This window comes from Denticeps clupeoides, chromosome 7 (genome assembly GCF_900700375.1).
Source record: "Denticeps clupeoides chromosome 7, fDenClu1.1, whole genome shotgun sequence".
NCBI classification, from domain to species: domain Eukaryota; kingdom Metazoa; phylum Chordata; class Actinopteri; order Clupeiformes; family Denticipitidae; genus Denticeps; species Denticeps clupeoides.
Genome location: NC_041713.1, coordinates 10050303 through 10076764, shown reverse-complemented (window position 1 = coordinate 10076764; position 26462 = coordinate 10050303). Strand labels below are relative to the sequence as shown.

Here is a 26462-nt window from a genome sequence, read left to right as displayed (position 1 = left end):
TTCTACTTAATAATGTTCAACAGGCAAGAAAGACATAACTGACAGATACGGCTAAGTACCTAATTATGAGATACCAATGAAACTATTACTCCAGTAAAAGTCCACCCTATATACTTCCAACTGAGCAAAAGAACAAAAGCACTTGCCTTTTAATATAATTTCATGAATTATGAACATGGATATTTACAAGCACAGTTTTGGCTTAATATTTAAGATGATGGCAATATTTCTGACTTTCACAGCACTACACACCAGGAGAAACCAGTGCCCTAAGTTTACTGTGTTGCATCTGTATGTCTCTGTACATTAACGTAAATTAGCCAAAGCAGAATTACTGGAATAAGAACTCCTGTTTGTATCAATACAGAAGCAAGAAGAAAAAATTGTCATAAATAGTAAAAACTACTTATGGTCTTCAGCGCATGTCCAACCTCATGTTTTGTAATCTCATGGGTGGGATGTTGCATCCAGGACCTTATGGAAGACTGAGTGTGGTTTTCCAACCCCGGTTGTTTTCACCTGACACACCGCCAGCGCACTATAGAAATCAGGTGTTTCGGCCATTGACCTCTGCTGTATGAGCCAGGCAACTTGTGTTTGTTCTGGGTGGTGCCTCGGAAACCATTTTTGCTCTTTATTTGCCTGTTTCAATGTTTGACTATGAAATGCTCGCACCTTTTTTTTTCCTGTTTTTTAAATAAGCTCACCCACCTCTCTGTCTGGCCCACAATCTGGCCCTCGTTTTTTTCCTTTTACGACTCCTGTCATCTCTCTCTCCACTTTTTACATCTGTCTTCCTGTTGCTCAACCTCTCACTCCTCTGAAGCTATGATGTGTGTGCACTGGAACAGGAAATGAGTGCAGACGAAGCAGGCAGGCAAGCTGAAACCGGCACCAAGCTTCGCATGCTCTCTCCCCCTCTCTCTCTCCCTCTCTCTCTCTCTCACTCAGACATTCTCTCGCTCACGGCTGAGTCCAGGCGGCTGTAAAACGTTGGAGTCAGTCGTATTAAAAAACGAGAGTGGGGGGTTGTGGACTGAGAAGGCATGAGGGGGAGAGGAGGATAGAGAAGAATGGCCAAGGAAAGGAGGAGGTGAAGGCAGACCTGGGCTCTTGAGCACCGCTGAAGGAGTAATTGCAGCAACAGAGGAAGCAATGGTGCAGCCAGGGTTTCTCTCCAGGTAATCTTATCCAAACTGATATTCACGCCGCCTTTTGTTGTGTCTGGTGCTTCCGAAAGCTCTGCTTTTTTCTTTGCTACGTGTTTGAAGGCTCTTTCCGCAGCCCTTTTCTTTTCTTTTTTTCATGGAACTCGAGTTCTATGGGGAACTTAGTTGATTTGTGGTTTTTTCCTTCCCTGGGCTTTAATCTACAGGACGCCGTGCTGAAGTGAGGTCGTAACTCAGCATTAATTTTTTTTTTTTTTTACCAGCACCTTCGCTCAGGGAAGAGGTAAAAGTTCAGCACTGTTTTAGCACTGCTGTCACACATGCTAATCTCGCCAGCACAGAGCATTCTTGCGTTCTGAGACCTCAGGCCGCAGTGTTTTATTTATCCATTCATTTGACAAGGCTGAAATACCCGCTTATCGGCGTAGTGGATTGGTAGACTACAGGCAAGGAATTTTGTTGACGTGGATAATGTTCTCTTTGAGTTTTCCCCTAAATACATTTTTTTTGTTGTAGTGTTGTGGTATCAGTCTTTTTAGAATTATGCTGGTTGAAATGTTATTCTGTTGCATTTGGGGAAATGCATTAGACTATTCGTGCCATACTAAAGAATCAGGATTAGAATGCATGTGTGTGTGTGTGTGTGTGTGAGAGAGAGAGAGAGAGAGAGAGAGAGAGCAGTTAGCATTCCTGAGGCATGCTGGGAATTGAGAGCACCGCATGCCCGGCCAGGTTTAGTCTGCAGGTGGTTTCAGAGAGTTCTGCGATTTCAGTACCTCCTGTTGTACTTCTACTGAAGCCTACAACCAGGTTCTAAACCCTGTTTTTTTGGAGGTAGGTTCCAGCTATTTCCATCATAGACACTGCAGCGGAGGAGCCAGGGACACCAGAGCAAGGTCAAAGGGATCCGAAGGAGAGGAAAAGCAGAGGTTTCCTTATTTAAACAGTGTCTGAATGGGAATGGCCTCCTCCAATTGTTCTCCAATTCCAGCCGCTTTTTGAGCTACAGGGTGTTCCCCTTGATAGAAGCGATACCGCAGATTTTTCATTTTCTTTACACTGACTTGCCCTGACACGATGAATCATTCTCGTGGTAGCATGTCTGTCATTCTTTTGATGGTCTTCCTCACTTTTTAATTCCCCCCCCCCTCTCCTCTGCAATGAGAGCTGAACCTGAAGAACATTCTTTACCTGCTGTCTAACAGGTTATCTCTCCTCCTTCAGGGGAGCCTGGATAGGGGAGCCAATCTATTGAGTCAGTATTTTTTTCTCCCACAGTTCTAAGCATAGATTCCGGATTGCTTGTCACTCCCTCCTTGGTAAACCACAGAGCAGCCGTTCTACCCACATACCCCTCCTTCTGTCTTGTGGGGTGGTGGCGACCATCTCCGCCGCTTTTATTTTTACGGATGGGGTCCTCACTTTCTGTCCGTATTGGAGGCCCTCCATCCACTCTTCTCATTCAAGCATGTGTTTACATACGTCCCTGCCTTTTCTCCGTCTTTGTAGACATTGGAGCATCAAAGGCACACAGAGCCTGGTGTGGTAGCCGCTCAAAATTAAGAACAGATCTGCAGGGTCTAAAGACGGCAATTACAAAACAGCTTAGCAGGAAGCGGACAAAACAACACATAGCTATGTTTGTCCATTTATTTTTCTCTCACATGTGAAGAACCCACTCCGTTTCGGTCTTGGTCACATCCAGGGAACCGCAGTCCTCTCTGGAGGATAAATAAAGTTCTATGTCAACTACATAATGGCAGACGCTCAATCTCTCTTTCCAATTATTTTTAGCCTCGGCCATATTTCACCACACCACGTGTTTGCCAACTCCCTTTTCTGCACAAACACAAATGAATAACCCTTTGACGTGGGATAATTGCCTATGATTTTGACAAAGACACCAGGTCTGACTTGAAATACGGGAGAGGCGCAGCACTTTGGGCATGCCGAGCATTTGGCAGCAGCTGTAGTTTTCTAAATGTTGTGTATATGCTTTCTTGGGAAACGTAGTTGGACACCATTTGTGGAAAAAATAAGTGGATTTTATTAAACTGCTAAACACATTCAAAGTATACATTTGTTGTTTTTTGAGACCCAACTTGATGATATATATTAAATGAGTCATAATAGACTTTAAATATGCCAGTTTTAAATGAACAGTGCGCAGTGTCAGATTTAACCACTGAACTGTAATACTGGCATATTTGTTGTCCATTGAAGTATGCAATAAATGGATTCAAAAGCATATGAATAAAAGCATTGAATAAAAAGCATTGAATAAAAATCATGTTAGCATATTAAATATACTTAAAGTATACTATACTTTTGCATAAGGGAGCTAGAATGAAATATGTTTCTTAGCTTTTCATTACATACAGTTTTCATAAAGCAGGTGATGTGGCAGATGTCCTGCAATTAAAAAAAAAAAGTGGTTGTCCACATGGCACTGGACTTTGTGGTGGTTCAGTTTTGGGGTTTATGAAAAAATGTCCCCAAGGACTTTTTTCATCTACAATTTGGAAAATTGGCTTTGATTCCACTCGCCTTCAAACAGACGCTGTGCACCGGATGTTTTGAGAGTGGAGAGTGCGCTCGACATGGAGGTGAGATCAGGGACACTGGGCGTATGGCAAGAGACTGCAAAAGTACAGTTGTTCCCTCTTTAAATCCAAAACGATGCTTCAATCAAACACACTGAATATGAGATTTTTATTTCCTCTTTCCTTCTTTTCAATGCCGCCCGGGGATGGGCATCCGGTTAACAGGGGTGTCTGGCACCAGTGAATTCTGGGTGACTGTTGCTGAGTGCAGCACTCTGACTTCCTGTCTGTCAGTGCAAGAACACCAGCTTGGCTGCGTGGGTGGAATCGCACAAGACCACAAACAATCGGTCTCGCAAATCAGCCAGAGCAGATATTCATTAAGCTGTGAAGATGAGGAGTTTGCCCAATGTTCCTCTGAGAAAAACAGCCGTGCGACGGTGACGACAGGCGTGTTTTCTTTTTTTAAAACTGACTTTGTACCCATTTTAAAGAAAGATAAATGAGCTCTCTGAAAGCAGAAATAGTGAAAGTGAAAAAATAGCGAAAGTGAAATGATTGTGAAACACTGCAGCACAGCACTTGGTGCACACAACGAAATGTGTCCCCTGCTTTTAACCATCACCCTTGGTGAGCAGTGGGCGGCCATGACAGGCGCCCGGGGAGCAGCGTGTGGGGACGGTGCTTTGCTCAGCGGCACCTCAGCGGCACCTTGGCGGCTCGGGATTCGAACCGGCCGCTTCTGCTTCCTTAACCTCTAGGCCACCACTGCCACACTGGTGCCCACCATCAGCTTTCATTTGTGAGAATGAGATTTGAAAAATTACCTTGGGCATAAAAGGCTCCTTTTGAAGAATTTGAACCATATGCCATTATGGATTGTGTTCCCTGGTACTGATGTAATGAGTATCTGGAGAAGATGGTCAGATGGTTGCATGGATGTAACATAGTGGTCATCATCGTAACACTACTAACCGCCAAAATCTTAAGCGTGAACACCGCCCTTTCAAACACAACTACTGCTGCTAAATTGTTGTGCCTCTGGAGCTACATTCTGCCTGTGCTGATATGCCTCAACATGCTAAATTGACTTAAATTGCTGCTGTGCTAACAGACATTTTTTCAAACAATATCCACTGGAGATGAGATAATAGAGGAGCCGCTCGAAGTTTTGCTTGCCTGGCATTCTTTTGGGGTTAAATATTACCTTTTGGCAGCAGGCAGGGTTCCAAACTCTTGAATGATGTTCTCTGTTTATCCTGGAACTCTTCTTAGGTGTTGGGAATGTGTGGGATGAGAGAAGTCAGCTGAGTCACCACTTGTGACTCAGCTTGTTTTACAGATAATTCTGAACTATATACTTATGATGTCTGCTACAGTAAATGTGAATCCGTATGCGGATGAATATTTACATTTACGGCATTTATCAGATGCTCTTATCGAGAGCAACTAACTCAGTGGTTACAGGGACAGTCCCTCTGGAGACACTTAAGTGTCTTGCTCAGGGACACAATGGTGGTAAATGGGATTTGAACCTGGGTCTCCTGGGTCATATACGAATGTGTTATCCACTAGGCTACTACCACCACCCCAGATCTGGCCAGACCTGATTTCCACTCTCTGTTCACCTGGAAAAATATTCAAAGGTCCAGCCAGGCACAAAAAAAATGACATCTGAATAAGTCTTTAAACTCCTTCTTTATGTAGTAACTGTCTTTGGCTAGGATTAATTTCAAATCCATGTGATTGGTCAGACCCACACAGTGAAACATGAAAGATTTGACAGCCCTAGTTTACAGACAGACATTCTACATTAAGCAGCTTAAGCAGCTAAGAACCATTTTTGAACCTTTAAGTCCATGATGTATGGAAGCAGTAGAGTTTTGTAACACTGTTTTTTTTTTCTTATTTCCAAAGGAAAGCCAAGGTTTAGGCTTGAAGAGTCCGGCTATTAGGACACCCACCCCCCTGTGAGGAAGGCAGGGGGGTTGGAGTTGAGAGAGATGGCATCCCTCAGCGGCATAGGCCTGGTTCTGGTGGAGTTTGAGTACGAGTACAAAGGACGAGATGGCGCTCTGGTCTCCATCAAGCCGAACGAACGTTACGTCCTCTTGGCTAAGACCAATGATCACTGGTGGCATGTGCGCAAGAATGAGCATAACAAGCCATTTTACATCCCCGCCAAGTATGTGAAGGAGCTCCCATCAAACTTCCCCTCCCCGCTTGACTATGCAGCACCTCCAAGTCCTGAGCTAAAGCCAGTTCAGGATCTGGCGAAAGATAAGCGGTCAGACGAGGTCAAGATACGTGTACGATCGCCTGCCAATTACCGCAAGACAGAGAACCGGATGTCCACTTTTGGAGTTCCAATGGATTTCCATGAGCCACCACCATTTAAACGTGGAGAATTGGTGGATTCTGTCATCACCATGCATGCCAGTGGAGCTCAGGATCCAACAGCAAAAATGAAGAGGCTCAGTCTGGCTCCCAACATGCTTTTCGGTGCCTCACATCCTGCCGGCCCAGTGCTGATAGATGACCAGTCCTACAAGCCTCGAGTCCCCAGCTTCAGTCCAGCTGACCCTCTTCCACGCCAACCGCAAGGAAAGCCTGTGGATTTCCCTCTTGTCAAAGACATTAGCAAGGTTGGACCAAAACCTGTAGATCTACCTAAATCAGTTGTCCCCCTTGAACCAGAGGAGGGATCGGGTTCAAGCCTGGATACTGACCACTCACCAGACGTAGAGAATATTTATGAGTCTATAATAGACCTAAAACTGGACATGAACGAAACAACACCAGCCTCAGCCTCTGCCCCTGCCCCAGCCCCCATCCCCAGTGCTGTTACCCCACAGACAGCAAAGGTAAGACTGCATTGTTGGAACTTCCTTATGAAAAGTCACAAGAATGAAGCCAAAATAAGTTTGGTAGACTGTCAGATTTGGTGCCAGTGATGTACAGACAAGTGCCAATGTCAGGTTCTCAAAAACACCGTAACTGTTAAACACTGTAGAAAAACATTGACATGGACAACACTGAAACACATTGGCCAGTGCTAAAAATTATAATAAGAGCAAACCAGCTCTTAGTCATTATTTAGCCAAAAAACTAAAACTATTGGTTGTTGAAAGTATCAGGAGCGTTTTGCAGTTCATTGACTGATTCACTTGGCATGCTTGAAAAGGTGCTGTGAGGGTTTGAACACAAAATATTGCAAAAATTGCCAGAAAGGATGCCGGGAAACCTGTGAATCTGCTGTTATGAAGGCAAGGGGTGTTTTTTTTTTTCTTTTTTAATGAAACTCATTTCAGTTTTTTCACACACTCTGTCAAGTAGTCATTTACATTTGTCTCAGGTATTTCTAATATTGTCTTTTAACTACATTTCTGCAATGAAACGTTTTAAAAAGACCATGGGACAGAAAAGCTGTTTTGGTGCTAAAGTAGCCACAAGGAGGCGCAGGGGCTTTGATTGTATGCTAGTAATATTCCCGTTGGAATTGTGATCTGATGAAAATTACAGATACAGTGAGTTTGAGAGTGTAAAGCAACAAGGCTGCACAACCTGGAACACATACAGGAAACAGACAAACAATTTAAACTAAGATGAGAGGATCGAGGCTTTTCATGTACAAGATGTGCAGGCCCAGACGACATGGGACATCCTGAACAAAGGAGAGAAAACAGAGAATGGGGTCGACTTACATCTTGAAAGCTGCTGTGGGGGGCTGCGTTACCCCAGGTAGTGCTATGATATGGTTCCTTACCATAACAACATGTTTCTTCATTGCAGAAGCCACATTCCTTGCAATATTATGTTACATTGTTGAAGTTTTTCTTGTTAAAATGAAATTTTTTTTAGTTGGAAACCACCATGGAGACAGGGTGAAGGGTGCTGTAGAATAGTGCCAGCAGCTCTGTCCATCACATTTCATTTTCACATTTTATGAAGCAAAACGAATGGTAGAGATGACAACAATTTGGAATTTATCACAACTTCAGTTCCTACTGAGGAAAAACAGTTAACTTCAGTGATTACACTTGAAACCAGATACCACCCAAAGGGACATGTGACGATCTAACTTTGATGCAGCAGATGGAGCTGAAAAGCCTGGGGCTGTTTTGAAAGCTTCTGTTCATGCCTGTGATGCCTTGGTTCGAAAGATTAGATTTTGTTTTTGAGTGTGTAAGAGGAAGCAAGTCTAAAATAAAAGAAAAACTCAAAAGAAAAGAATACCGATAAATGTTTTCTCAGTCCGTGACAAATGCCAGGTTGCAAATTTAGAAATGTTTGTCACAGTTCTGTCTTTAATCTTAGCTCACCGCCATGTAAGTAATGTAGAGACATGACAAGTTGGCACACGTCTTTTCTGTGAAGAGGTGGCAGACATAAGGAGTGGGACTTTCATGCACGCCAACGCACAAAACAAACCGAACTCAACTGCTCAAAATAAAGGAATGAATCAGATACTGTAGCGTATTTTGGTCCCATATTTTTTCTGTCATTCTTTCAGATATTGTACTGTGTGCAATACAATATGGTTCATCAAAACCAAATTAAAACCTGATACAATTGACGATGCACTGCAGTTTAAACACAAATTTTTTTTAAGCAGGATTGCAAGTATCTATTCCACAGGCTGGGATCCATCCTCAAGTTAGCAGTGAGTTCCGACAGACATTCACAGACCTTCGCTTGATTTTTTTCTCACTCATTAAACCAAAAATCACGGATGTTTGTAAGCTTACGCACACGCACAGGTTGGTTTTTTTTAATTGCTGCTGCTGATAAATTGACAAAATGCTAAATAACACAACCGTTCTTCCACTCATTGTGCTTTTGACGGTATGCAATGTTTCAAAATAAAACCCTAAACCCAAACCTAACCTCGACCCTAATATCTACGGCTTTCACAAGTGTCAAAGTGCATGATGTACATGGATTTGCACATGTAGTTTGACCCCAAGATGAATGGCACTATATTAATGTATATTACATCATTCCCTGTCTTTCCATTTGGAACTTTTATTTTGAAACGTCACATACCACCACATAAGTGCAGGGAGCGCCTTAAATTAGAAGAGCATCTGTATTATTTCACATTTTCACAATGCAGCAATTGAAAATCCAACATGTGTGTAAGTTCACAGACATACATGACTTAGTGAAAGTGGAGATTTCAAGGTTTTTGTTTAATGAGTAAGAGAAAATCCAGCGTTCAGTTCTGTGAATGTCTGTTGAACACAAATAAGAGATGAGATGGTCCCACATGAGATGTAGTCCCACAAGTAAAAAATTTACATTGTCAGGGCAGAAAGTGGATAGCAGCAAATAGCATAGAAAATAGGGCTGCACCAATGCATTGATTAAATCGATAAAAATCGATTAAGGCCACAAATTTCATAATCTTTTATTATACTTTACTTAGCAGACGCATTTATCCTAGCGACTTACAAGAGGACGACACCAGCAATTCTCATTCAATTTTGAGTTACAAAACTAAGAGCCCTGATATGGCCTAACTTGTCAGCAAAAGAACGTGCTGGGGAATTGCTAAATGCTAGACGAAAAGATCTATTCGTTGTGTCACATGACACAGAGACTTTTGAAAATACACACTTGGTCTGTCTTGCGCACTGATGGCTGCAGAATTTGGCTCTTCATAGACAGGGTGGAGCCAAAAAAAAAAAAGTGGAGGTAGAGGAAAGATACAAGGCCATACGGGCCGTAATTCGCCAGCATTTTTCATGTGCTTTCTGCTAAACACGTGTTTTTATGAAAACAGCGTTGCTTTGAACGGTGTTTCTGACGCTGGTTGCCTGACTCTGCCTGCACTGGTCAGAGCTCCCCTTTCACGCTGTGTTTCACCAAGGGTGATGGTTAAGAGCAGAGGACGCATTTCGTTGTGTCACCGTGTGCTGCAGTGTTTTACAATGACAGTCACTTCACTGCCACATCAACACCATCTGAGCGGCTGTTTTCTGCAGCAGGCGACACAGCCTCAAAGGAAAGAGCGAGCCTGAGCCAGGAGCAATGACCAGTGTCTGAACAAAGGCAGTGAGAGAGAGTAAGTGTGTGTGTGTGTGTGTGTGTGTGTGTGTGTGTCAGTGTCTGTGAGTGTGTGCGTCTGCAGTGTAGTGTAGAGAACAGGTTCTGACATTCAAACAAATTCTGTTACGTTTTTTGATTTGTATTGTTCTCTTTTTTATATAAGGCAGATGTAAAGCATACATGTGTGTGTTTTGTGTTAGTCCATTTTTATTTTATTATTATTACAACAGCTCAAGGAGCAACATATTTGTGCATTTTCTAAAGATTTTAGTTCTGTTTTTTTTTCCGATTCTCCGATTAATAATAATAATAATAAATTGACAGATTTATTGATTATTATAATAATAATCAATTATTTGGGATGATTATACAACATGCTGTTTTATATTTGTTTTATATTGCCTGCGAAGATTCCTCACTTTTAAATACCAACCATCGGATGAGTTTTGACATTGCCTTTAATTTGCATGTTTAACTACCACATTGTTTTATCGGAAACTTTGATACAAAGTCACTGACCGTCAGCTGATCAGACCTGCAGCTCTGTGGTCATCTGGTCCACAGGCAAGTGTCTGGCCCACTAAACTTCCTCCTGCTTCACCCATCTTAATGGCCATGAAGCTGCTATGACAAGGTGAAGAGGGGGCGACTCTGTAGGATCCTGTGTTAAAATTCACTGCCCCATGTAGTGTCCACCACTTCCATGTTGCACAGCGATCGCCAGTTTGTTCCTTTCTGGACTCTTTTGTTCTTTCTGGGGTAGTTCTATCTTTTGCCCACCTAAATGAGTGTATTTAGAGAAAACCCCACCCCGTGGGCCAGTGGGTCCCTGTGTTTACTAAACAAAGGCGGAGCTCCTTCCTGTGGGGGTCGCTGCCCCAAGAGCCCCTGCGCTTTCATCACACGCAGACACGCACACACACACACACACACACACACACACACACACACACACACACACACACACACACACCGTGAACGCATGCAGTTCGCGTTCTTCTCCCCGGAGCACATTCTGACTGAAGGTTCGAGACGAACCTCAGCCTGAATAAATAAACAAATAAATAAATGGATGAAAAAAAAAATGAAATAAAAAAAGCGGAGCCGCGGCGCGCAGGCGCGCAGGAGAGCGGATGAAGGGTTAAGCGCCCTCGGCCCTCGCAGCCACCCCAGGGGAGGACCTGCGGACACACCTGGAACCTGCCTGACGCACCAGGAAGCGCGTTTCTCTCCGCAGAACCGCCGAGGGTTTTACCTGCGAGGTAGGCTGTTCCCAACAACCGTTTCTGCCATCATCATCATCATCATCACTATTATTATTATTATTATTTCTGCTGTTGAAATAACTACGGACCGTGGGAGGGGTTGTTCCGAACAGCCGCTCCTTTATTCGCCCATAAATTGCTACGCAATTGTACAAACGCACTGTGCTGTGCGGATTTACAGCGTTTGGCGTCAGATTTAGACGCGCATGCGCGTTAAAGTTCGGCATAATAATCGGCAAAACTCACAGGCCTGGGTGTCAATTATCTAATGTTTGTGATGCATGTGTGATAGATGCGACAGCTGATATGAATATCATATAATAAAAATGCGCAGCATAGAATTCCTTGCTTTGCCAGGGTTGTCTGTTCACCTTGATAACATTTGTCAAATAAATTGTCTGTTAATAAAAAAAATATATATATATCCCTGCTTCCAAAATTGTACTACAGAGCCTCTACTCAGTACAATGGCACGGTGAATATGCTTACAAAGTTTTGTATTGATGTGTGCCTGTCTTTATGGTGTCTTTCTCTTGTAAGTTGCTTTGGATAAAAGCCTCTGCAAGATAAAGTAAAGTATAGTAAAGTATGGCTGGTGATTTAGACTGTTAATGAAATGAATTCACAAAACCTTATTAAACAGCTCTAAACAATGTCAATAATTATAATTAATTGTAAAGAGGGCCTAAACCTTTTAGAAGTTATTTAGAACATCAATATTGAACCAATTTTTTGTGTGACTTAAACAACCACAGCAATTATGATTGGGTTGTTATATCATGATTAAATCTTAGCCTCAGTGTTCTATGTTTTAATATACGCTGATATGCAGTGATGTTCTAGTTTTAACTTCTTTAAATGACGTTTCAGTCTGGAAGGTTCCCTTTGTCTTAGTTAACCTGCTGCGTTGTATTGGATGCTGCACGCGCCTCTCTTGCATGTTATCATTCCCCACGAATGCCCTGGACCCCTGGAGTGGACCATGAACGCATACAGATACAATTTATTCTCGTTATTGAGGCTGCATGTACATGCTTGCACAATTGTACAACCATTTTTTTGTATCTGGAGTTCATGTAAATTCACTGCCAGCTGACATGGGCCGCTGTCACGATTGTCAGTATCAAACACAACCTTGTTTGAGTCGTGACTTGTTTGTCACTGGAAAAGTATTTTCAGTGACACTGTTGCACACTCGTTTCTTGTCTCAGTGAACGAGCTGCCTGTGTCAGAATTAAGTCAGTTTGAATATATTTTTAGAAGACACAAATCTCATTGTAAGAGTGCAGCAGTTGGAACTGCTCGTATCTTTTTCTTTCAACTCATGACACGAAAAGGAAACGGGGAAGGGAGATTTCCACGATTTCTTGTACCTCTTGTAACAACCATTGCTTTGACCTGTTATGCTATCCGAGCGGAGAATTTGTGAATTTTTACATTTAAACAAAAAATATAGAAAGGCTATAACATAATATGCAAACTGCATATTAAGCATTTATTACAGAACACAATATAGTTTTCTTAATTGTAGGTTAATGGAATGTTTTACACAAGCCTATGTCACCAATGTCCTGTTTCGTTTTAAAGCCTGGAGGTTATGAAATGTACATTCATGAGGCAATTATTAAGGCAATTGTTTTCTTGGTGGGGTCAATGGTAATAAATGTGAGTGGGGAAGAGTTCACCCTATGAAGGTTTTACAGATTACTGTCACATTTATCACCCACCTGGCAACATCTTGACTTTGGCCAAGAAGTGCATTTTTGATGTTCAGGTGTGTGCAGATGGACTTGTTTTTCTGAACGTTTTATGGATCGGGTCATTTCACTTACTGCTCAAATCCAAATTCACAGAAAGGGGAATGAAGATGTGGCATATTTGTCTTGTCGTGAGTGTGAAAGCACTGCTTCCCTTAACAATAGGGGGTTTTGTGTGTGTTGTGCACAGCACATTACTATCCTTATGTGTTTCATATGAATTTTAATATGTTTGTGTGTGTGTGTGTGTGTGTTATTTTGAACATTTCAACCATCCTTACCCACTGAGTTCTAGTTGTCTTGTCTAAAGCGCCAGTAAATCAAGGTTTTCTACAAACATGGCATTTGCAGTGTTTATTTATGTTTCAACGTCATTATCCTTTTTAGAGAGGAAATGAGAGTTGAATGGTTCTCCTCTCCACCCAGTAGGAGTGTTAGGGCTCTTGTATGAGTGTGTGTGTGTGTGTGTGTGTGTGTGTATATGTATGTGTGGGGGGGTAGTGGGTTGGTGGACGAGCAAGTGTGTCTGTGGGTGTTCACGTCCAAGGTTCAGTGCTCATGGGACTCTTGGTAATTTCCTTCAGTAAAGCCGGAGGAAACCTTTATCACAACCAGTGTCTCAGAAACTCTCAGTTAGTGCGAATTGTTTTTAATCGTCCTTGCTCCTTCATCACTGTAACTGTACCTAGACAGGCCTAGACAGGATCGGGCACTATCGCCGCACCATCCTCTTTTTTTCTTCTTCTCAGTATCGCCTTGTACTTCTGTTTTTGGAAGAGCCTGGAGATGGTAAAAAGTACACCGCCTTTCTCTTTTATTTTCAATCGACGCTGATTCTGTCTCACTCACGGCAGCCAGTGTCCTCATGCCGATATCAAAGTTAATTCGCAAGGCTTCTTTAAGCCTTAGGCCAAGGTTGGACTCCTTACTGATGCTTGTTAAGGTAAGAATGTGACTGATCTGTTTGCTTTCATGTAAAAAAAAAAAAAAAAAAGAGAGAGAGAGCGAGTAAGCGAGAGAGAGAGATTCTGATAGCGATGTCCTAACCTTCATAAGATTCTTTCACCGTGTGCAGTTCTGTGTTGCTCTCTGACGTTTGTTCTCTTGTATAATATCCAGTACTGAGTAACAGTACAGTGAAACTAAAAGCTCTCTGCTGTCTTTTCCTCGTGTCCTCCTGTTGCTACACAGACGTGCATGCGTGACTGAAGCCTTGATCTTGGTTGTTTGCTATCTCTCCCCTGAGAAACAAGTTCACGTAGGGAAAGACATCAGCAGTTTTGTAACCTGGGCTGTAGATTAAATGCCGTTTTTCCCAGAGCGCTGTGCTTTCCAGGCAAATAAACCTGTTGGGGAAATCACTGAAGAGACAGTAACACAGCATACAAATAGTTTTAACCTGTTGTCTTTTGTTGTTTGCTCAATATATCTAGGCGGTAGTAGCCTAGTGGGTAACACACTCGCCTATGAACCAGAAGACCCAGGTTCAAACACCACTAACTACCATCGTGTCCCTGAGCAAGACACTTAATCCTAAGTGTCTCCAGGGGGACTGTCCCTGTTACTACTGATTGTAAGTCACTCTGGATAAGGGCGTCTGATAAATGCTGTAAAAGTAAATGTAAATATCTAAATATAACCTAATCCTAATTGTAAACCTAATCCCACATTAACAAACCTGTAATAAGTGAAATGAGCTCAGTGTCGGTTAATGTAATGATATTGCATTCATTTCTTCTATTTCATTCAAATCCTATTTAACCTCTCAACATGTTAGTAAGGGCCAAAGGGTCACAAACACTGGCATTCATGTGAAATGTTTATTGTATTTTAAATGACTCTATTCTTAATTGCTGATAAAAATGTCTCTTCTACAAAGATTTAGTGTTTTGTTCTTCTGTTCCGCTTTTATTGTCTTAGAGCTGATGGTACAGCTGCAATTTTATGATTTTATGTGAGATTTTAATGTGTCACCGTTTGCTAAATGACTGACTGCAACATAGTCGGTCGGTTTAGAACAGGTAGTATAAGCAAAGTTTTTTTTTTTTTTTTTTTGTCCCATGTGAGGGATGGGGAGAGATGGAGGATGTATGGCCAGTTGTTTGGGTGATACACAATCCCTCTGCCCACCTTTGTTTGGTTCACGTCAGGAGTACAGCAGCAGAGCTTCTCTTCCCTGGAACCCTTTGTCCTGCTCTGATTCCCAAGGCTGCTGATACTGTAGGCTTCTGTGGCAGAAGGGTGACTAGGGAACTGCTTGGGCGCACTGTAGAAACTTCAAAACCTTTTTTTTTTTTTTTTTGTAATGTTGGAGGGCTTTGAATTCTAAACAAATTCAGTTCATGGAATACATTGTTATCTTTGTGTGGTTTTACTTTCACCATGTACTGTGTGTAGAATAATGTGCACAAACGTTCTATAGCTGCTAGAGAATAAGTATATCGTTCATGTGAATGATGTGGCTAATAACCTGCCTAACTATTTACAAGATGGGCCACTCGGTGGCTCGGTTGACCTCACATCTTCAAGGTTGTGAGTTTGATTCCCGCCTTGAGCCTTGTGTGTGCAGAGTTTGCATGCTCTCACTGTGTTGGTGTGGATTTCCACCGTGTTCTCCAGTTTCTTCCCATCTTCCAAAGGCATTCACAATAGGTGGATTGGTGATTTTAAATTTACTCTAGGTGTGAATATGTGAGTGAATTGTGTGTATGCGCCCTGTAGTGATTAAATGTTTAGGACAGTGATTGATTTAGTAATTCCAAAAGTGATTACAAGGGTATGTGTAGGTGAAAAACTATTTTATTGTTTCACAAACAAGTCATTGGTTGTTTTGTCCAATGGTGTGGATGGTGGTGATGAATGGTATCTTCTTTGAAAATTATTTAAACATTTTTGATAATGATATAATAATATCTGGAATGCTATTATGGAACAGGAGTGATGTTGATTGGTGGATCGTCTGATTACAGCTTTTATCATGTAGGGTGGTAGTAGCCTAGTGGGTAACACACTCGCCTATGAACCAGAAGACCCGGGTTCGAATCCCACTTACTACCATTGTGTCCCTGAGCAAGACACTTAACCCTAAATTGCTCCAGGGAGACTGTCCCTGTAATACTGATTGTAAGTCGCTCTGGATAAGGGCGTCTGATAAATGCTGTAAATGTAAATGTAAATGTAAATATATAGCATTTAAACAATAACTGTCTGTGTTTAATTGATCAGGCAGAGAACGAGAGTCCCAACACGGCTGTGTATGCCAATGTAACTGAGCTGAAGAAGGCCTCAGCTGCCAGCCCACCTTCGTCCTCCTCACACTCTTTATCTGGAGCCTCGCAGCCTCCCCCACCAGACCCAGAGGGATGGGAGGTGCACACTGATAAAAACAGTGGAAAGGAGTACTTTTTCCAGCCTTCCACAGGCCACAGCACCTGGGACAACCCCCGGAGTTCAGCACCCACATCGAACATGGAGTCCATGGCATCACCCCAGACCCCAAGCTCCCCAGCTTCATCAAAGGGTTCGGACTGGGAGCAGCTCATGGATGAGACCACTGGTCGTCATTATTATTACAACTCCATCTCTGGCCAGACGATTTGGGCCTCTTCTGGTTCTGGGTCACCCAGATCTCCTCTGTCACCTTCAGCTGAGAGCCATGCTAGACAGAAACACAATGAGGATGGGCCGGTAAGAGTATTCCACTTTGGAAAAGAAACTAATCAGCAATTTCTATGTTGATCATCATGCAACTGAAATGCTCACTTAACTGTTTAACTAATTTTACCCAGTTTTTCTGTGGCACGCTAAATCTATAAATAAAATAAAAAAAAATGTTCATAGCCACCACTGCCTGAAGAGGATTACCCAACAACTGAAAAAGAGGAACCCAGAAGCCCAGTGCTCCGCAGAGACCTGTCCTTGCCGCTGATGAAATACTCAGGAATCCCCAGAGTCACTCTGGAACCTAACGTCCCAACTGGATGGACACGTTCCCACCAGACTGATGGGAAAATGGTCTTCACCAATGAGTGCACAAACGAGCAGGTATGTGATTCTTACAGTTAGAGACACATAGTTCCTAACTATGAAGAGCATCCATGGATATGTGTCCCACACTAGTGGATCCAGTCGAAGGATGAAAAAGGAAAAACATATTACTACCTGAAAGATGGATCCCGATCGCAGTGGACCCTACCAGAGGTGTGTACTTGAGCTGTATTCAGTTTCAAACAACTGGACACACACACACCCACACACACATATATGAGCTGTTTGTTTTATTAGGAACATGTATTTATTCCACCAGGCCTGTCGGTATAATCCAATAATGATCACAGCAGTGCAATTAATAAAATATGCAAATAGGGGTCAGGAACTTGAAGTTTATGTTCACTATTGGAATGAGGAACATGTTCTCTCAGTAATTGACATTGTGGAATCACCATTGGTGCTAAAGAGACTGAGATGTTTATGCACAACAGGATATTTGAAGCATGAATCTGCAGTTGACAAATCTGCAGAAATCATATCAATATGGACCCAATAGAGACCCTGTGCTCATTGCATGAAGGCTTTTACTTGGTATTTGCATGGTGTTGCCAAAAAAGTCAGGCTTCCCCTTTTATAGGGAATGAACTTTTCATGCTCTTTTTACGTTGCAAATCCAAGTGTTTCCTTGGGATGTAACTATTCCCTGAACAAACGTTTCATTTCATTGCATAGCTTCCTGCTTCCTCTGGCCAGTCAGCTTTGGGGAATGGTGTGGAAATGGAGGGAACTCCTGTGCTAAAGAACTGGAGGTACACAATGGTCCCAGAGGATCCGGTGAGTCCATGTCCAAAGCCCTAGTTGTACAGCATCGTTCTGGTTGCAGCAGATTTGCACACAAGCGTGTGTCTGGGGAGACAGCCATGCAAATCATTATCAACTGCACAGCAGTTTCTAGGGAGGGCACGCATAGATCCAACATTGCAAAAATAAAGAGTATCCAAAAAGTGTACCTTATGTTTATATTTATAATATTTTCTAGTGGTCATCATAAATCTATGATTACTGAATACAGAAAAATAAATAGCAATAATAAACAGGTACAGGCTGCTCTACAGGGTGGGCCATTTATATGGATACACCTTAATAAAATGGGAATGGTTGGTGACATTTAACACATTTTATAAGTGGTCATAAACTTGTAAATAACTAATGAAAGAATAAAGTTATGTTAAAACCAAGCACACCATTGTTTTTTGTGTGAAATTACCAATAAATTTGATGTCACATGACCCTCTACCTATTGAAAAAACAAAAGTTGGATCCAATGGCTGACTTCAAAATGGCCACTATGGTCACCACCCATCTTGCCCCCTCACATATGCTAATCTGCCACAAACAGGATGTTAATATCACCAATCATTCCAATTTTATTAAGGTGTATCCATATAAATGGCCCACCCTGTATATTAAATGCATTATTTTGAGTGTCTGGCTTCTCCTAGGTTCTTCTTGTTTCAGAATCAGTTTAACAAATTGAATGATAGAATTAAATGTTTTAAATGTTGGACATTATTTATTCCATCCATTATCTAAATTGATGTTCAGTCAGTCTAGGACCTGTTTCATCTCTGAGTAAGCCTATGTACAAGGCTATTGTTTATGCAGTAGCCAAATCAAGAACCAATGATTATCCATAATTTTGTTGCAACTCTCCAAATTCATAATTGAGATTTCCCAGCATTATTATTACGGGATTCTTGTTGACTCAAAAACAACAGAATTGTGGATTTTTGTGGATTTCATTGAACATGACATTGTGGAATAAAATCTTTGATTTGGATGGGTTTTGTTTTGATGAAGGTGTTGATTGTTGCCTTGTAAAAGGAGCACAATTTCCTGTAAGGTTCGTATTAAAACCGTAAAAAAAAAAGGTCGTACTTTTAAATGATACTAGTGCTACAACAGAGGCAGTAACTTTGCACACTGAAAAAAATTACACCATTAAATGTGCATTAAATGTGGATTTTTTTTTTTTTTTTTTTTTTTTTTTTTTTTAAATAAATAATAAAAGGAATGGAAAAGATGAGTGTTTGCTACACTGAAACTGGCATATGTAATAAATATTGAATTATGGGATGCTTTATAGTTGAATTGAAAGCATGTCATGTAAAGTGACAGGGACTGGTTTGTCAACAAAATGTGTCCTCTGCATTTAACCCTTCATCCTTTGTGAGCAGTGGGCAGCCATGAAAGGCGCCCAGGAAGCAGTCTGTGGGGACGGTACTTTGCTCAAGGGCCTCAGTGGCACCTTGGCATTTCGAGATAACCTTCCAGCTACAAGTCTGCTTCCATACCCACTGGTCCACCACTGCCCTTATATGACATATATAAAGATGATGATATGCTTCTCATTGGTGAGAGCGATATGTTGCACTGTATAGTTGACTTACTCACTTCTCAATTCATGCACAGAGGTTCTTCCCAACACACCGAAGGCACGTGTCGGACTACACCAGCGAAGTGTCCAGCTCAGGAACCTCTCCAGAGATGTCCCATCAAGTAAGTTCACAACTGGGTCATGTCTTTGGCTTTACATATGCAGATCCTAAAGAGGTTATGGGTTGTTTACTCTTGGGTTGAAATGTTAAGAGCCCCAAAAAGTCTTCTTTTTTTCCCTCGAAGGACGATAACGTCAAACAGAGGAGCGTATCTTCAGGAAGTCGGCTAACAGATTCACATTCTTCCCATGTGGGTTTGGAAATGGTGTACCTCCTGGGTGATGATTAACATCCTTGTGGTGTAACTGAACTAAACTGGCTGCAAATATTAATGTTTTTGACATTGACATTCTGTGCTGATAATTTTTTTCTACTCTTGTGAGCCAGTGGTAGGGAACTAATGAATTTTGGGTGGCAGCCTAATATTAATGTCCTGTGCTGTAAAAAATAATCTCTCCTATTACCGCAGAGGTGCATCATAAACATGATTTTAAAGGTCCCCTGTTATGAAAATGTATTAAATAGGTAATTATATTATTATATAGGTCTCAGTGGTCTCTTTCTGAAATTCAGCCATGGTGCAGAACTAGAACCACTTTGAGTCAATCCCACATTTAGATTTTCCTTGGACACTTTGTTTCGGTGTATGTTGCTTTAAATGCAAATGAGGAGGGGAGCGATCTATATAGTCGTAGTTTTGAGAATGACACAAATACTTCATGGTGCCCAAGAAAGTCCAGCAAGCGTCAGGACCATCTCCTATAGATGATTCGGCTGCAGGATCCGGGTACCACCAGTGCAGATTTTACATAGGAATGTCAGCAGGCAGGTGTGAGTCCACCTACATGCACAGTGAGACCAAGACCTTTGGAGGATGGCCTGGTGTCAAGAAGGGCAGCAAAGAAGTCACTTCTCTCCAAGACAAACATCAACAGACTGATATTCTGCAAAAAGTACAGGGATTGTCTTTGTTGAAGCCCCTTTGCAATTGTTTTGGCCATCTGAAAAAATGATTGTCCAGAGAAGAAAAGTCCTGTCTTGTGGCAACAGTAAAACATCCTGAGACCATTCATGTGAGGGGCTGCTTCTCATCCAAGGTGTGGGCTCACTCCCAATTTTGCCTCAGAACTCAGCCGTGAATAAAGAATCCTCAGACAGCAACTTCTCCCAACTTCTTTCAAATTATTAATAATTATAAATAAATTATTAGTAGTAATTATTATTATGAAACTTTAATATATATATTTCAAGTTAATTATACTTTAATTCAAAACACTGAAGCAGCAAACTTTGTGAAAACCACTATTTGTGTCATTCTCAAAACCTGGCCATGACTGGTTCTTCAGAGTCTTGTGTGACTGAATTAAAAAAATACATTTGTGCTCGTTTTCACACCCAATCAATGAGCAACTGCAATGCTTTGTGCGTTTGACGGTTGGTGGGGAGGGGAGTGGAAAAAGCATGAGATGGGCGGAAAAAATGAGATGTAGCCTTTCCCCTTATGATGACATTCCAGATCTGACCGTCTGAGATGTCGCTCTCTGAACAGTGACACACTTTATACATGTCGCCATTTTTGCAACTGCAGCATCATAGGGGAACTCGTATTAATGTTAAATTATCTCACAAAGTGAAATTTTCATCATGGGGACCACATTTGACACCAGACAAGACCTTTTATGATATAAGGCTAAAATAGGCTTACATCTCTTTAAGAGCTTACTGAAAAGGTTTAAGGATGTGGTGTGGTGTGGTGTGGTGTTTTCTTTCTTTAACTGGCTGAATAAGTTTCTGGGATTTCCTCTTCCAGTGCATGTTGTCTTTTGTTTAATTGTTCATTGTGCAACGTAACGTAACTGAATCTGGTTTTACAGTGCCACCAACTGGAAAAAGCAGGAATCCTCAACAAAACAAAGGTGTCTGACAATGGGAAGAAACTAAGGTAGACTGATCATATTGATCTTGAAAACACAAAAACTGAAAACAACATAATTTTTTCTGAAAAATCTCTTTCCTGCAGGAAAAACTGGTCTCAGTCCTGGACTGTTCTCCACGACGGCATACTCACTTTCCATAAAGATCCCAAATTTGCGCCATCTGGACCATCTGTAAGTTCTACTCACAAGATTTGTTTCTTCAATTGGCTTTTTTTTCTCTTCAATTTTACTTGTTATTGATACCTGCAGAACAAGAGCAATCAGATCATCCCTGAATTCACTGTTGAGTTGCGAGGTGCCACCCTTGCCAGGGCATCCAAGGACAAGTCGAGCAAGAAGAATGTTCTGGAGGTTTGTGACCCAACATAGGTTATGCAGTACAATAATAATTACTTTATAAATGTAAAGTATTTTAATTGTATTAAGTAATAATTGTAATAAGTATTTACAATATACATTGTAGTGAAGCAGGAATTCATAATTTCAACATTATCATTGTAGACTGATTAGTGTTAAGCCTATATAGTATTGATATTTCCATATTTATTTTGAAAAATGTAGTATTCTCTTTTGTAGCTGAAGACGCGGCATGGGTCTGAATATCTCATCCAGTATGACACGGACAGCATCATCACCGACTGGGAGAAAATCATACTGGACACCATTAAACAGATTGTAAGTTGCCTGTCGTGCCTTTAGGTTTGGTATTGTTGTATTGAAATATCACCTTTTCTTGAGAATTGGGCAACAATTTGTTTTGTTTTGTTTTTTACCCATAAATACATATCAAATACATGAAATAACAAGTATTTTATGGAAAATTGCCTTAAACATGTTGTTTATCACACAAATTTGTTACATCTGCAGAAAGTTTAAGTGGACAACTTAATAGTGGTATTTAAAACTTATTTTGATTGTACAGGTAATTAAACTATATTCTCAAGAATCAGTGATTGTATACATTTCTAATAATTTATTTTCCTTCCTCTCAGGATCATGACCACTTATCAGAGGATGAAGAGGATGATATGGACAGTGACAAAGACAAAAAGAAACCTGGTGAGTAATCATTCATTATGCAAATTCAGAAAGCCCTGTTTATGCAGTTTATTCTGGAATGATACTGACCACACCCCTAGTAATTCCTAATAATAATGACTGTATTCAAAGTTGAATAGAAGCAATCACATACACACAGGGCTTTTTGTGCTGTGAATATAGCTTTTGTAAAACTTTCTTTCTGTACCAAAGACTTGCCAATCTCACAAGGTCAGAACAATGCAGTCATAGCAAAAACAGACACGGACACACACACACACACACACATACATATTTTCCGGTCTCTTCTGTTCTGCCCACAGCCTCCAGGGCCCCATCAAACGCTGCTATTGCAGACCCTGACCAAGGAGTTCGCAACAAACTGCGAAAGTTCCTCCAGAGGCGACCCACGCTGCAGTCAGTGAAAGATAAAGGCTACATCAAAGGTGAGTGCAGTGCTTTGCGACACTTTTTAAGCTTAGGCTGAAGTTATCTGGACTTGTGGTGAAGACTAAAAACTGCCGTCTCACCCATAACCTTTCTGAGAACGTGCATGTTTGTGAGGGTTCTAATGAATTAAACTTCCCCTTTTTTTAACCAAGTATCATCCTCAGAACTCAACACAAAAAAAAACACATTTATGAGGGGTGGGGGAAAATGCATTCATTCACTGTCAGACTACATTCAGGGAAAATGCCTCAATCAAGAAGTGCAAAAATCTGCTTATCAGCAGTATGTGACTGGATAAACAGAAAAGTGTTGCCGAAATAGGTTAGAGTAGCGGTGTAAACTGTGATAAATGAGCGTTTAAGTTAGAAAACTTGGTATTTTACGGAGGAGCCAAGGGGGGCTGAAAATTACTACTGTAGGGGTGGCTCTAAAGAACATTTAATAAGTGAGTAATTGTTCTCTGTCGTTCTCCATTGTAAAAGCCTGATGAGACCCATGCTCCCCCAACTGTATCAGTTGATTAACATTTTTTCCCTTTCATGTTTGTGGGACAGACGCTGTGTTTGGATGCCACCTAGACACTCTGTGCCACAGGGAGAACACCACTGTGCCGCAGTTTGTAGAGAAGTGCATCAGGGCCGTGGAGAGAAGGGGTAAGACTCCAGCCGTTGTGCTAATTTCCATATCACCTTGTTTCTTTTTGCTAGAAACTCTGTGGTGAACGTCGCTCTGTTACTTAATCCAGCATATGTCATGTCACCCGCCCAGGTCTGGACATTGATGGGATTTACAGAGTGAGTGGAAACCTGGCCGTCATTCAGAAGCTACGGCACAAAGCAGATCATGGTAACTTTTATTCCAGTCTGATCTCTGAAAAATTGGTCATAAAACACAAGTGCTCACTCAAGCAAATTTTTTTATGTGGACAATTTTACAATTATACCGTTTCTGTTATGGGGACATCAGAATAACATTCAGATGATGATATTTTTTTTCTTTTCTTTAATCCCATTCTGCTTCTCAGAAGAGGATCTAGATCTGGATGATGGGCAGTGGGAGGAGATCCACGTGATCACAGGGGCATTGAAACTGTTCCTGAGGGAGATGCCGGAGCCGCTCTTCCCATACAGCTTTTTTGACAAGTTTATTGCTACCATAAGTGAGTGGATAATTGCTGCACTTTTATGTGACTTACTTTTATGTGACTTTTGGCAAATTCCTGTAATTTGGCACTCTCATATGTTTGATTAGATAAAATTGAAAATGCATGTCAGTGAATTTGACTGACTATAAAAGAGGAAAATCTGGTTCTTTTGAAGGTGTACCTAAAAGCAGAATGAGTAAATAAAAACAGAAGTTAAAAGTATCACACTTGCATTTTCTGCAGTACACATAAATATTCATAATCATTTAGCAATAATATGGTAATATGAGTTCATGACCTTGTGTGAACTGGGTGAATTGAAATCCACCCCTTAATAGCCATAAACAGTAAAATGTCATTTTGGGCACAGGCACTACAGCAGACTTTGTCTACATGGCTATGAATAGTGAGTTTTTTTTTTTTTTTAATTATTAAATATTATTTGATTTTTATTTTTTAGAAATCAGTGATCACCATCAAAAGGTGTCTTACATGCAAGATCTGGTAAGGTCACTGCCACTGCCAAATCACAACACAATGGAGGCTCTTTTCAAACATTTACGCAAGTAAGTGACAAGATCAAACGTGTTGTCCATTTTCGCCAGACAAGTTGGATGCTCCAATTTTTCAACATACTTTTTACCATAATCTTTCTGTGCTGCAGGGTAATTGATCATGGTGAGGCAAATCGGATGTCAGTTCAGAGCACAGCCATTGTGTTTGGCCCTACACTTCTGCGGCCAGAGACCGAATCAGGCAACATCACCATGCACATGGTGTTCCAGAACCAGATTGTTGAGCTCATTCTCCATGAGTTCAACACAATCTTCAGGCCCACATGAGACTCCCCGAAGTCTGCATATGATCTGTTGCATGGCAATGTAACTTAACTTGATACTGGTGATCTGGGCTTAAATGGATCTTTATTTCACGAAATCCTAACAACTCATCTTTTTTATTGTAGTTATGTTCATTAGTCATAATTCATATTATTTTGGTACTGCAGTGAAAGATTCAAAACCAGGGCATTAACTGATTATAAGATAAGGATGAGTTGTTGAGTGCTTGGGACACATGTCATTTGTCATTTGCCATTGTCAATTAAGTGCCTTAATTATGTCTGTCAGAACCATGAAATTAGGGGGAGATGCTTTTACCTGTGTATTTTAGACCTTAAAATGTCATAGTACTGCCTTACCTTGATGCATTGCTGGTGGACTTTTAAATGCAATCACCAAAGTGCTGCATGGTGGCTATTTTGAAATGTTATGGATTGTTCTTATTGTAATATATAAACGTGTATAATTAACACATGAAATATCTTCAAGTTGTACATACTTTTTCATCTTTGGTGTTAATATGCATAGAACAAACTGACAATAAAAGATGTTTAAAATTATTTACATATGTAAATAAAAGAGGAATATACCTTCATCAGTGAGTAATAATAAAGAAAGTGATTTTTTTTGTCATGTTATGCATTTATTCAAAGAAGTAGACCGATAAATAGGCCCAAAACGATGCACATCAAAATATGTTTCAGTAGTGCCCTCTGCAGACCGAATGTGGCATCAAAAGACATTTCAAATTGTAGTTGCTTACAGTAAGCCATAGGTATAAACACTAGATGTCGCGTTGAATGGGACTCTGTATGGGAGCGAATGCGTCAACAGAGCCGCCATCTTGGGAGGGGCTGGCGCTCCTTTTAAATGAATGAACGTCTATCAGGGCGAAGGTGGCATACCGAATTAAAATACCATAAACCGGTGAAGCGATTTTGGTTCATTTCAAATGTCAGACACGCATTTACGACCGAGCCGCGAATACATAGAGAAGCGGTCTTTGAAATAACATAAAATTATGTTTAAAAAGCATATATGCAATCTGCATATAGATATTTTTATTCTAAAGAAATTTAAATTACACTCCTACTTCATGAAAAATAATGCAAACACAAACACCTCAAAAAAGGCCAGCAAGGTTTGCTGAAATACCCTGAAAATCTTCATGATAAGCCCTGTAGCACAACAGGAATTTGTAAGTATTTGTAAAGCACTACATACAATGAACTGTACACAATACATTTCTACAGACAAAGCATATTACAGCCACAAACATGAATCTATTTTATTGGAATTCCACATGAAAGACCAAAACAAAATGGTGTACACTTGAGAAGTGGAACGAAAATCATACATGATTGAAAACATTTTTTACAAATAAATAACTGAAAAGTGTGGTGTGCATATTTATTCAGCCCCCTGATCCTGCCACAGATTCTCGATTGGATTTAGATCTGGCCTTTGACAGGACCAGTCTAACACAAGGATATGTTTTGTTTTAAACCATTCCATTGATGCCCCAGCTTTATGTTTAGGGTTATTGTCCTGCTGGAAGGCAAACCTCTGCCCCAGTCTCAAGTCTTTTGCAGACTCCCAAGAGGTTTTCTTCAAAGATGCATGACTACCTGAGCTGTAGAACACCATGGGCCTCTTGGCTGCGTTTCTGATCAGCACTGTCCTTGTTTGAACTGTGAGTTTAGGTGGACAGCTTTGTCTTGGTATATTCTCTTAAACAACCTCTGAGGCCGTCACAGAGCAGCTGTATTTATACTGACATT

General features: G+C 41.0%; 1 protein-coding gene across 1 annotated transcript; it reads left to right on the top strand.

Annotated features, from left to right (window-relative positions):
- The first annotated feature begins 838 nt into the window (after nucleotides 1–838).
- arhgap27l (Rho GTPase activating protein 27, like) lies at nucleotides 839–25276 on the top strand. Its single transcript, XM_028986525.1, has 19 exons — nucleotides 839–1181; nucleotides 5630–6576; nucleotides 16011–16472; nucleotides 16626–16829; nucleotides 16905–16985; nucleotides 17508–17609; nucleotides 19248–19334; nucleotides 19458–19523; nucleotides 21148–21215; nucleotides 21294–21381; nucleotides 21460–21561; nucleotides 21787–21885; nucleotides 22203–22269; nucleotides 22572–22694; nucleotides 23253–23351; nucleotides 23467–23544; nucleotides 23723–23857; nucleotides 24303–24408; nucleotides 24507–25276. The coding sequence occupies exons 2-19, from the start codon at nucleotides 5716–5718 to the stop codon at nucleotides 24682–24684; spliced, it is 3006 nt and encodes a 1001-aa protein (XP_028842358.1). The 5' UTR covers nucleotides 839–1181; nucleotides 5630–5715; the 3' UTR covers nucleotides 24685–25276.
- Nucleotides 25277–26462: the final 1186 nt, after the last annotated feature.